We start from the raw sequence: 12,636 nt of genomic DNA on the forward strand, positions 1-12,636 counted from the left end.
CTTGGATTTTGGAATCTGCGTTTCTCAGTTAAAGCTGACATTAGGAAAGGGAAAAACATAGAGAACCCCCCACACACCCCAACACAGAGCAAGGCTGTCCCAATCTCTTTGAGCCCCTCGGCCCAGATCCTTCCATGCTCTTCCTCCATCCCATCCCACATGACTGTCCAAAGGCCCCAGCAGTGCTGCTGCTTTCTGACCCACAGAGCAGACCAGCACACAGCTCCCAGCTGCTGAACCCTTTTGACCTGTGGTTCATCTTGCTGTGCTGTCCCCATCACTCTGGGTCTGCAGCCCAGGGTGGCTCTTTGGTTTTCACCACTGAAATCCTTCATGGTGCATATGCCTTGAGCTGCTTGCAGAGGGGCAGCCTCTCACTTCCAAGCACTCTGTGCTTATTTATTCTGTGCTTCCTCTATTGCAGACAGCATGTTTGCCCGGGTATCTCTGGGGCTGCTTTTACACTGTCACTTACATAAGGCTGTAGGAAGACCTAATGCTGTGCAGCAGAAAAACAAAGCAATCAGGGATCTGCAAAAGCTGAAGGCATACGTAGACTGTCCTGCAGCTGGAGGAGAAGTAGCTGAACATTTATATTGCTCCTGAAATCAGCAAATTCACCCAGCCCAGGTCTCTTAGCAGGGATTATTCCCAGCCCTTTTGGCACAGGGACTGTTAATTTTCAGTCCAGGCAGCCCGTTCTTAACAAACAGATTTGCAGCCATTTCGAAGAATGATGTTACAGGTTGGCAATGAATAGTCACCGTAATTTCTCCCTCTGGTTGGAATGGGCACAAGAACTCGCTGGGACAACGTAGGTGCTGGCAGGAGTGTCGTCAGAGCTGCGTTGTCAGATGCACTTCAAAGCTTTCCAACATCTGGGCATTCCTGCTGCAAATGTCACCCATAACCATAACCCTGAGATGTTCCTCTCATTACCACACACCAGCTTTACATTTAACCCCCCCTTTGCCCTTTCCACAGCCTCACCTGGCAGTCGGGAGCAACGACTACTACATCTCTGTGTACTCGGTGGAGAAGAGGATCAGATAACGGCTCGTGGCAGCGCAGTCCCAGCAGGCAGCGCCTGCAATGTACATAGCGAGATTATCGACTTGAATGTTTCGTGTTGGCTGCTGCTGCTGCACCCCGTCACTTGAACGTTTGGGTTCTGACTTGGCTACTGATGAATTGGGCGAGGGGAAGAGAGACAATCTCCTGCTATTCCCATGACTTCTTTTTGGTTTTTCTTCTTTCACCTGTATCCTCTCTCAGAGCTGCAGAAAAAGGAAGACTTTATTTTGGTTTCCGGTGGTTGGCTTCTCTGTTAGAAACACAGCTCTGGATGAGGCGCTGCCCTCGGAGAAGGCTCTTGGTTTTGATCTTTGCTTCCTCGTTTTGCTGGAGCATTGTTCAGGACTGACATCAGGACTTGCTGTGAGTCCCAGCTGACAGAGGGACCCCTCCAGTGCCACTGCCCTGTGCCAAACAGCCGTCCCTCAGCCAGCACTGGGCTGCCTGTCTATGGAACTACACGGCTCCTGCACTGCCTGATGTGGGCAGGGGATGCAGGGAAGCATCTCCATTGTGCGACCCTTGTTCTCATGTTGTTTCCCCTCCTTTGGAAGAGACAGAAGACCGTGAGACAGAGAGGGAAGGCAGAGATCCTGAGGAATGGGACTTGGGGAGAAGAGAGGAGCAGGGCAGGATGCCACCATGCAGTGAGGCTGCACATACAGGACGTGAGGGAAGAAAGCATCTCTGTCAACCCAGCCCGTCTGGAGCACATCACTCATGTAACCACTTGCCACCCGAGCACACGGTGCAGCCTGGGGTCCTCAGTCACTGCTCTGCAGTCCTCATCCCTTTGCCCACAGTGAACTCTTCAAACACGTTGGCAGAACCTCTGCCCAGCAGAGCCGACAGGAGCCGAGCTCAAAGCACAGGCTGTCAGTCCATGTGCTAAAACTCAATGAGGTGTTGGACGTTTGCACATTGGATGCTGTACGTGTGCAGCTACAGACATGGTGCACGCGTGGCTGTGGCTTGGCTGTGTCCCTGCACAACGGGGCACGTAACCACACGTGGTCTGAGCACAAAGGAATCACTAAAGACAGGGAGGACAGCGAGTCTTCCTGCTTGGAGCAAGCAGCTTCTGTCCCAGCTCCGTTATCTGCACCTTCTGAGTCCGTGTAATGAATGTTTCTGTCCCTTGAAGCCCACGATGTGTCTGGAGATCAGCGTGGGGAAGAGCTGTGCGAAGCCAAAGGGCAGATTTCTTTAAGTGCTGCTGAGGTGCCGTTTCCCTGAGCAAGGAACGGGGGGATTTGCACTGTGCAAAAATCACTGTGGCCACAGAGGTTGATTTCCTAAACCCGACACGTTCCCTTCCAGCTGCACCAGTGGGGTCTGCAGGCTCCCAGCAACGAGGTGGACGGTGATGGAGAGGGGAGAAACGTTCCCTTACTGTGTGAATGGCAGCTCCCCCCTCTGCCATGACCCAGCACTGCCCCCCACACACCTGATAATGTCGTTGTTCCTTGTGTTTGGAGGCAGCTGGGTCATAGATCCCCCCTGTGGCTCTGCCTGCCTCACTGCAGGGGGACCCTCCTTGTGCTGATGTTCCTTGAACTGAGTGGGCAAAGCAGCATTGAGGGCTCCGTGCTGACCCCACTAAGGACCCTCTGCAAGGTGACAGCTCAAAGGCTTGAAACGAAAGGAAAAACCACCTCCAAGTCCACCCTTCCAGTTAGCAAACGTCACTGATGATCTAACAGAGCTGCTCCTCTCCGCGTAACCCATTAACATACACAGCTTGGAAAGCAAAACAGTAGATTTCGGTGAACTTCTATCAGTGTGTTTGACCTTAAAGGAGCGAGTTGAGTGTCTGGTGACCACCAGGAGGGGGGTGTGTGGGTACCTGGTGTGTGTGTGTGTGTGTGTGTGTGTGTGTGTTCACAGCTGTGCCGCAGGGATTCAATCATGGAGTTTAACTGAAGCTCTGGAGAGCATCCTACCTAAAAGTTCACTTATCTCTATTTATTTTACCAAACGAAACAAAAAAAAACAAAATTTACAAATATATATATATATATATATATTAAAAAAAAAATACAGACAGAGAATGAAACCAACCCACGATTGTCATGTGAGAGTCGAACGATTACAGGCAAATAAATAAATGGTTAATAAAAAAAAGAAATGTAGAAATGGTGAATCTGGGGCTGTGAGTTGGGGGGAGGAGGGGGGCAGAAATAGGGTGGGATGATGGAGGGCTGTGGGGCTCCTTCCCTGCTCCTTCCCTGCTCCTTCCCTGCACCCCCTGGGCTCGTTTCCTATACCCCCCATCCCCACTAACCCTCCCTGACACCCCTTATCCCCCCGTCTCCTACTGTTATAGACCCCCTGCTCTCCCCCTCCCTTAGTCCCTATAGTCGCCCCCCCCACCTCCCGTTCCCGTCTCACTGTCGCCCCCTGGCGGTCACTCTGAGTACTGCATGCTGCTCCGCGCTGCGTTGTACCGGACCCAACGCGGCCGCCGTCGGGGGGCGGAGCGGGACGGTGCGGCCGGGGCCGCCCGGGGCCGGGGCAGGAACGACGGAGGGAGATGGGGAACCTGTTCGGGAGGAAGCGGCGGAGCCGCGTCACGGAGCAGGACAAGGCCGTGCTGGTGAGAGTGGGGTTAATATGGCACTGAGATGGGGGGGCTCAGCCCTTAACCCGGCCCTGACCCGACCCCACTCTCTTTCACTCAGCAATTGAAGCAGCAGAGGGATAAACTGCGGCAATACCAGAAGCGGATCAGCCTGGGCATGGAGAGGGAGAGGGAGCTGGCCCGGCAGCTGCTGAAGGAGGGCAGGAAGGAGTAAGGGGCGGCCGGGACGGGGGGGAACGGGGCTGGGACCAGGGACCGCTGTGCTTTGTGCCCCTATTGCCCCTCGTGTCCTATATCTCACCCATCAGAGCCCCCTCGTGTCCTGTATCTCACCCATCAGAGCCCCCTCGTGCCCTATATCTCACCCATCAGAGCCCCCTCGTGTCCTATATCTCACCCATCAGAGCCCCCTCGTGTCCTATATCTCACCCATCAGAGCCCCCTCGTGTCCTGTATCTCACCCATCAGAGCCCCCTCGTGCCCTATATCTCACCCATCAAACCCCCCGTCCTTCACAGTCCATGCTTCTCCCACTCATGTTGCCCCCATCACAGCACCCCGCACTTGGCCCTATTAAACCTCATTAGGTTCACATGGGTGCACGTTTCAAGCCAGCCCGGGTCCCTCTGGCTGCTGTCCCTTCCATTGTGTCCAATGCTCGTGTCCCACTCAGCTCGGTGTCATACACACACTCGATCCCTTTGTGTGTCTCATTGATGGCCCTGTTGAAGAGCTGCTCCTTCCTTCTGTGCTCACCTCCTGCTCTATCCCTTCAGAAAAGCTCTGCTCTTATTGAAGAAGAAGCGTTACCAGGAGCAGCTGCTGGATAAGACAGACAACCAGATCAGCAACCTGGAGCGGATGGTGAGCAAACACTGAGTGCTCCATATGTGGGGCAGAAGCAGCTTTGAAGGGGCTGCTTTGGGGTGTCAGGTCCCATCAGGTCCTGCCCAAAGCATCTGAAACTGCCCCTCTATAAAGAATCAAGTGGGAGTGTGTTGTGGGCTGGTACAGCACTGCGTGTGAAAGGTGTGTTCTGGAAGGTAATAGAACCTTAGTCACAGTGTGGGCAGCTGGAAGAGAAACTTCCTTCAGCTTGTCTCAGTACCTTGGTGTACACATGGATATGTTTATGGCCTAAGCTATGGCCTGAGCTTAGAGTTGAGAAGCAAACAGAAGCCTACACGATGTGGTTTTGCAGCTACATGTGTTAAAGAGCTTTTTAAACTGCTGATACAATTTAAGCCTCTGTTGAGGCTCTTGTCCGCCTTCACCTTTCAGTTCCTCTAGGAATCCTGGGGGTCTGTCAGTGCTGTGACGCTTCCCCCCATCCCTCCTGTTTCAGGTCCAGGATATTGAGTTCACCCAGATCGAAATGAAGGTCATTGAGGGCCTGAAAATAGGCAACGAATGTCTGAACAAAATGCACCAGGTATGTGTGGCCAGGTTGGCCGAGCACAATATTGCCTTGCACTCAATGGGATCCTGGATGTCACCCTGCAGGCCTCACTCATGTGTGGGTTTTGGCTCTTCTCCACAGGTTATGTCAATAGAAGAAGTGGAAAGAATAATAGGTGAAACCCAGGATGCTGTGGAGTACCAGAGGGTACGTGTGGTGTGTGTGAGTAGCTGTGTGTGGTTTCTCTGGGTCAGTGTGTGCCCAGCCTCCTTTAAGAGAGGCCGTCGGGCTGGAACTTGAACTCTCATGCAGTTGCCTGTAGAAAGATGAGGTCTGTTGGTTGAGTCCCCCCTTCATGCTGCTTTTGTGTGTCCTGTGTCAGCCACAGAGCTGCTGCTGTGCACTGTTCTGACTGCAATGTGCCTTTTCCTCACTCATGTAGCAAATAGATGAGATACTGGCTGGGAGCCTGACTGAGGAAGACGAAGATGCCATTCTAGAGGAATTAAACACTATCACTCAGGTAGGACTAACAACATAATTACTTGCACTCCGTGTTTTTGGGAAGCTGTTGGCAGAGAAGGGATGATCTTATTGCCACTCGTGTTATCAGATCTGAGTTATACCTGTTTGTGCCTAATTCCTGTGGCATGAGAGATGGGGCTCATTGCTTCACACACAGGTTGAAAGTGGGATGATTGAAGGGCTGTACTGTGTCTGCTGGCTGTTACGATCAGCTGCTTTCTGTTCTTACTGGGTAGCTGTTCTGCTTTACTAAATGAAGATCCTAAAAGCCGTGGATTGTGCTCAGATGAACAGGAATCAGTGGATATCAGCACTCTCTGTGGTGCGTGAGGTCCATGAGCACCATGTGGGGCCCTGCAGGCTCAGTGCCACGTGTGCTTTTCATTCTTCTTGCAGGAGCAGTTGGAGCTTCCAGACGTTCCCTCTGAGCCACTCCCGGAGGAGCCCCCAGGTATCACTGCCTGCTCTGTGTGCGATGCTTTGAGACCTCCTCTTTGCTCTAAATGCTGTCCCAGCAAACGTGAAGGGCTGTCGGCTGTGTGGTGGAAGCTGCTTTCCCCCCATGGCTCTGACTAACCCTGTATTGCCAAACCTTTACTTTAAGAAGCCCCAGAGCTTCTGCATGGGAGAACTCTGGGAGAGGAAGGACGGGGCTTGTTTGGTTCCAGCACTTGTTTACTAAACACGGATCAAATGTCAGCTCAGTGCTGACAGCAGGATGGCCAAACAAAATACAAGCTGCCCTGGCAGCGGGCAGCTGATGGAGCCCCATTTAGACTGGTGCTGTCAGAAGGTGGGGAAGGGGGCAAAGCTGCTCTGCTCTCACTCTCCAAGGGATGGATTCTTGTTGTGGGTGTGTGCTGGGCAGGTGGGCAGCTGGGATGGTGCATTCAGAAAGTGCTTCTATTCCTGAAGTGCTGTGGGGAAGAGAGGCACAGTGGATAGGTACAGTTGTCATGCATGTTTACGAGTTCATCAGGCATTTGTTGCTCTGTTGGGAAGTGGAACTTGAGTCGTAGCCCATCTGCAGCAGGTGGCTCTGCTCTTTACTTCTGTTCTCACTGTAACAAGTTTCTTTTTCCTTCGCAGAAGCAGCACCCATCAAGAACAGGCCAAAAGCAGAGCTGGTGGCTGCATCTTAACTCCCGTTTCTGGGGGATCCCCCATAACTTTCACCCAGGACAGTTTGCCATCCCAGTATGTGCTGGGAACAAGCAATGCCTCGGCAGCATCCCAGCTGTGCTGGGCAGATTGTGGAGCAGGATTCCCTGTGCAGGGTGGGGAACCTCAGCCGATGGATTATTGCTCTTGTATCAAGATTCTTTTCTAGTGCTTTCTTTTTTTTTGTAACTTAAATTCTCAACTCACTCAGCTGCGCTGTCTTGGGATTAAATAACAACTCTCAAACTTCCAAAGCCAAACACTTCTCTCTAGGTTTGATTTCAGCTGTAAATCTGCCTTTGCTCTGTCCAGTCCCCTCCATTTAAGGCTCTTCTGTCTGGTGTGGCCATCCCAGGGTTGCTGTGAGCCCTTCTCTGTCTGCTCTGCTTTCAGCCCCGCTGCTTTTCCTGCTTTGCTTCTGTTCAGGAAGGGCTGGTGGTGCTGGCACAGGCAGCTGCTCTGTGCTGCGTGCGGGCTGGGTTCTGTTCTGCCAGCTGTGCATAAAGCCAAGCAGTCAGGGTGTTCCTTTGGGCAGGGCGCAGTGTTTGCTTGCCTTTGCCTGCAGCAGCAGCACTCATTGAGAGGGGAAAACCTCCGGTGTGAGGTGAGGAGCTGGGCTGTCCCTGGGCATGACTCACAGGCGGTCATTAAGGATTCCCACTCAGCTGCTCCTCCTCCTGATCCGCAGCACTGAGTGCAGGGCTGGACCTGCAGAAATCTGCTGAGCCTTTGAAAACTGCAGCAAGGACTTTGGCTGCGTTGGGAGCCCCAAGTCAGCCCGTGTGGCTCTGCTCCATCAGTCTGCATTCACCTTTGCAGTGCTCAGGTGGGCTGAGATAACTCTGCTTCCAGCTGTCAGCTCCCATTTGTTCCTTATTTCCTGGCAGGGCAGCAGGAAAAGAGAGATTGGGCTGGGTGAGTTGTGCAGTGATGTGAAGCGTGCAGCTCCTCTGGGCAGCACACAGAGGGATGCTGGCGTGGCCAAGGTGCTGTCAGGGCATTCAGGTGGAGCTGTGCGTGGAAGCCAGCAGAGCTGCCAGCTCGCAGATGCTCATAGGAAGCCACAGATGGGTGTTATCACAGTCCTAAAGCCACAACCCTTTAATCCCTATTTGCGAGACAGAGCAGAAGGACCCAGAGTTCCCTCAGAGACCGTTGTTGGGGATATGAGACCCGGTGCTGAGCAATACGGAGTAACCCCAGAGGCTGTGCTGGTGAGTCAGCAGCGTTTTGTATCTTCTCAGTCATGCTTTTTGTTCCGCCTTCATGTGTGACATCCCAGAGCCCGGTGTGAGCATTACAGCCTGCTGCCAGTGCTCTGCAGCCGCCCTATTTTCGGTTCCTGGGCACTCTCCGTTAATTAATGTTGCATAACGAAGCCGCTGGCTGGCAGGCTGCAGAGCCACGTTTACAAAGCAGGGTAACCTCTGCAAACAAATGGCTTTCTGCATTCAAAGGATGGCTTACAAGTGATCATTGTGCCTATGCCAAGCGCCCATGGGTGCTGGGAGCAGCCATCCCACAGTGGCACAGGGCTGTGTCCTGGGTTATGCTCTGCAATGGTTTTGCTTTCTGCAAGGCTGTTGCTCCCCTCTGTTCCATCCTGGGTGCTTGCAGTGCTCGCTTTTTCCACCAGAGAGAGCCTCGTCTTCACACTGCTGCCATCAGCCTTGTTGTTCCTTCAGTCTCCTTTACTCCGTTGCCAGCTTCGTGTCTGCTCCTTTAGTTTGACCCTGTTTCATTTGTGATTCATAGGAATGGATGCTGGGCTCTCCCAATACGGTCCTAAAGGGACCTCATGTGGGGCACAGCTCTTGTTGCCAGCGCTCTGAGCAAACCCTGTTCTGCAGGGTGGGCACACATTGCACACCCCCCCAAGTCCTGGCAGCAGGGGATCCCCTTGCAGACCCTCCCTGAGGTCTCAGTGATGCTGGGCTGAGCACTGAGCCCATGCCCTGTGTGCTGCTCGGGTCAGGGCTGTGGTGCAGGGGGGGGTTAATGCAGCTCCCAGCTTTGGGAAAGGCCGAGGTCTGACCTCCCCACAGGAAAGTTGCGAGTAGATTGGCAGCAGCTTCCTCCCTTAATCCCTGTACCAAACAGATTGTACCGTGTCTCCTTGGGAGGAAGCGCCAGGAGTGCTTGTGACCTCTGTGGTGTGCTGTAACAATAAACAGTTTCTAATGGTTTCACCAATTCCTTTTCCAGCCTCGTGTTTTCACAGTAAATGTTTTCCAGGGCTTGGAGTTGCCTTCTCCTTCTCACCCCTGTGCTCTTGGGAGGGACCTGGGCAGGAGCATCCACTGATGTTTTGGAAGCAGCCTGTGAGTTATTTGGGGCTGAGCCCCTCCTGGTGCAGCCAAGCTGTGCATCCATAGAGCCGCAGCAGTTTCTATGCCAACGCGGCAGCAGCGCTGTGCTGGGGTTGGTGCTGCACCCCCCCCTCGTGCAAATAGTTCCTAAAGCTGGTGTGGAAATGCAGGTGAGGGGCACAGCGTGATGGATGCTGATGTGCAATGTCCCCCTGGCTGCTCTGCCAATTCAACTGGGGGTGGAAAATAAACAAGCCCAACTAAATCAGTGCCCAACTAAATCAGCGTCGTTCCCTCATTGGAGCAGCAGTGGGAACAAAGCGGGTTTGTTACGGGGCTGCACGGGAATGTGACCTCTGAGAGCTGCCTGTGAGCTCTGTCTAGATGGGGCCGGGTGCTGCTGATGGGGGGCACAGCCTCAGCTCACAGCTCCTTCCACACCAACCCACAGTGTGAGGAATGAGGTTCCTCGGGTGGTGCACACCCTGTGCCTTTGTGTGGCCGTCAGCAGAGCCGCTCCTTGTCCCCGGCCATTGGGTGGAGGCCGGGCTGTGCCCAAGGTTGCACCGAGTCACAGGGAGCAAGTGGAGGTTGATCCCTGGGCTGTGCCCCTGCAGAGAGGGCTCCTGCCATTGAGGGGCTGTGCAGGTGGGAAAGCATCCCCCCTATCCCTCCCAGCCCATAGCACTACACAGCACGTGGCACCCGGTGACCCCCAGCCCGCGTTCCAGCAACGTGATGCCAAATCCCATCGTGCCCGTTGTGCAAATCGCATGAACTATGCCTGTTATTCAGAAGTATCCCCAGAGATCTCCTTAGCACGCTGTAATGCAGCATTCATTACTCATGGATCCGGGAGCTGAGGCCAAACCGGAGCCAACAGAGCCATGCCTGGCCCATTGACATGGTGAGGACGAGCAGTGGGGGCCCAGCACTGCACCCCATGGACACTCCGCTTTATGGGCTGGGGCTGCAATGGGGCATCACTGCATTCTGGTCCTCCAGGCCTTGGCCAGCTGACCTCCCCCTGCTGTTACCATCAGCTCCTTGCCCCCAGCTCGGCTTCACTCAAGTTCTCCCCCACATTCCCTGCCCTGCAATGCAATGCCCGACCTACTTTGGGGACTGGAGGAGAGATACTCAGCCAAGGGCTGCACGGGGGCCCCAAAGTGCTGTCACTGCCAGTTTGGGCTCTGCACTGGATTTCAGTGCCACAGCTTCCACCTAATAAAATAAGAGCCGGAATTGTTCATCCTTTGCTAATCCTCAATAAATGGCTTTACTTGATTTGCTGTTTGTGCTCCGGGGGATTTAGCAGGCTGAGAGTTGCTGACACACACAGGGAATCTCCAGTTTTTGGTCGCAACTTCAAGTCTTGACTCTATAAAACCAAAGGCAAAAAGTCCCCTGTGCCTCGGAGCACTGCATGGCACAGCACTGGGGGCAGTGGGGAAGGACCAAGAGTGTGGGATGGATGCGATCGACCATGGGGCATTGCAGGGCACTGTGCATCCCTACAGCAGCTTGGGGCTCTATGGCACAGCTCAGGGCTTCATGGCACAGCTTGGGGCTCCATGACACTGCTCAGTGCTCTATGGCTCATCTTGGGGTTCTCTGGCACAGCTCAAGGCTGGGCACACAGCTGGGAAATGCACATCGATCAGAGCATCCCAAGCCATCAGCCAAAGCAGCTGAGTGGGATGAGCTTGCTTGGGGAAGGGGGGGGGTGGGGAGCAGCTCCTGAGGTTGTGCTGGAACCCATTAGGCCGATTTCCCAAAGCACCACGTCAGATGTCAGAAAAATCATCTTCAAATGGCTTGAGAAACAAATAACTCCTGGCACAGCACGGAGAGGGTTCGCGGCAGAGTATGTGCAGCGTTTTCAGCACGCTGATGGGAAGACATCTGCATGAGAGCGAAGGCACGGGGACTTCCAGGTGATCCATCCTGTGCTGCACTGCTTGGATTGGGGTGGCATCCCCTCCTTTCTACACACTCCAATGGGGCACAGCCATGGGGTGACATGGGGGCACTGCTGTCCCTTGTCCCCAGGGGCCAAAAGGAGCCTTCGGCCCCATTGATTTCACCCATCACCATTGTGGTTCCATGCTCACTCTGAGCGCTGGGGCTCGTGACCCGGCTGGGAGCGCTGGTGTGACGCCACGCTGATAATTAAGAAGGAACTTAATGAAACTTCTAAAATAGCACCGTTTCCTCCACACACCTGCAGCCAAACTGGGTGGATTACATAAGGTGGTGTTGCCACAGCAACTTTGCTCCACCCGGGGCTGGAGGTGGACGATGCCGTGTGCGTGGATGTGCCGTCAGCCAAGGAAGGGGGTTATAGGGGGATGGTCCTGAGCCTTACAGCTGCCGGGGTCCCATGTGGCTGCTCCCCTGTGTTGGGTTCCATGTTGAGCAAGCACTGGGCTGCGAGGTGCAGGCAGGGGTTCTGCTGCTGGCCCTGGGGTGCGGTGGGCGCAGCACAGAGAGCTGCCATGGGAATAGAGGGAATCCATCTCTTAACGTGAGAATAAGGAACCCTGAAGGCTTCGAGCTTTGGGAGCAGGGGTGTGAGGGAGGGAGGCTGTCAGTATTGAGGTTTCCTGGGGATGGAGATAAAGAGAAGCAGGGGATGGGAAGAAAGCAGAGCAGGGTGGAGGCTGGAAACAGCGCGAGATTCTCCGCAGGTCGTCCCAAAAGGCCTCTTCCATGATGAGAAATTACAAATCCTTTTATCTTCTCCAGCAGAACAGCTTGCTCGAATTGCTGGGCTGTCACACTGGAATTAGATGCAAGAACCCCCCACCTCCGTGACGTGGCGAAGAACTTACATAAGGCAACTAAAAATAAGGCGATGGAGATGCGCGTGGAGCACTCTGCTCCTGGCTGCTCTCTCTAAAGCACTTTGCTGGCAATAGGAGCAGCCTTGGGCCTGAGCCTGGTCCTGGTCCTGGTCCCTGGGGCAGGAGCACCCTGCAGCACCAGGCAGTTCCCTGCTGGAGGTCCCACATTGGTCCCAGTTGTAGCCAGGGGGTCCCTGCTCCCCTCCTGCTCTCCAACATCAGTGGGAAGGGGTTAACCTGCTGGTGTAGGAAACTGCACATGTGCTGTGCATTCAGCCCCGTCTTTTGGTATGGGATGCAGGGATGCAACCAGGATAGAGCTGGGATGGAGCTGGGACAGATTCAGGTGCACCCAGGTTGAGCTGTGCCTCTGCTCTGCCTCAGGTGGATGTGAGAGGAGCAGGGACAGCAGCAGATCTATGGGGATGAGGTGTCAACCATCTGGGGCTGCTCCTGCCACTGGGCTTTGGATTGGAGGCAGGAGATGGCTGAGAATAGCACACCTGGCTTCTAACTGCTGCACTGCTTCCTGGGGCTGAGGACAGGAGGAAAAGGGGGGAGGCTCATCCTGGGGGCAGGTGAGGACACCCACAGTGGTTTGTGCCATGGCACCTCTGGGCATGGGAGCACCTCAGTGCTGTGGTCACAGGGACAGGGATAGGGATAGGGATAGGGATAGGGATAGGGATAGGGATAGGGATAGGGATAGGGATAGGGATAGGGATAGGGATAGGGATAGGG

At 54.3% G+C, this 12,636-nt stretch overlaps 2 protein-coding genes across 7 annotated transcripts in view; both read left to right on the plus strand.

Annotated features, from left to right (window-relative positions):
• RPTOR (regulatory associated protein of MTOR complex 1) overlaps positions 1-3,202 on the plus strand; it is a 112,977-nt gene extending 109,775 nt beyond the window's left edge. For all 6 annotated transcript variants that reach the window (XM_015880020.3, XM_015880022.3, XM_015880023.3 and 3 more), the window contains one exon: positions 985-3,202. In XM_015880020.3, coding sequence (XP_015735506.1) covers positions 985-1,053 — 69 coding nt within the window. In that variant the 3' untranslated portion in view covers positions 1,054-3,202. The remainder of the gene's footprint in view (positions 1-984) is intronic.
• A 377-nt stretch (positions 3,203-3,579) lies between these two features.
• CHMP6 (charged multivesicular body protein 6) lies at positions 3,580-8,933 on the plus strand. The gene is made up of 8 exons (XM_015880122.2): positions 3,580-3,670; positions 3,756-3,865; positions 4,432-4,519; positions 5,001-5,087; positions 5,196-5,261; positions 5,497-5,577; positions 5,976-6,030; positions 6,669-8,933. The coding sequence occupies exons 1-8, from the start codon at positions 3,608-3,610 to the stop codon at positions 6,719-6,721; spliced, it is 603 nt and encodes a 200-aa protein (XP_015735608.1). The 5' UTR covers positions 3,580-3,607; the 3' UTR covers positions 6,722-8,933.
• The last annotated feature ends 3,703 nt before the right edge of the window (positions 8,934-12,636 follow it).

This window comes from Coturnix japonica, chromosome 23, assembly GCF_054131305.1.
Source record: "Coturnix japonica strain WE chromosome 23, WE-NBRP24, whole genome shotgun sequence".
NCBI lineage: Eukaryota > Metazoa > Chordata > Aves > Galliformes > Phasianidae > Coturnix > Coturnix japonica.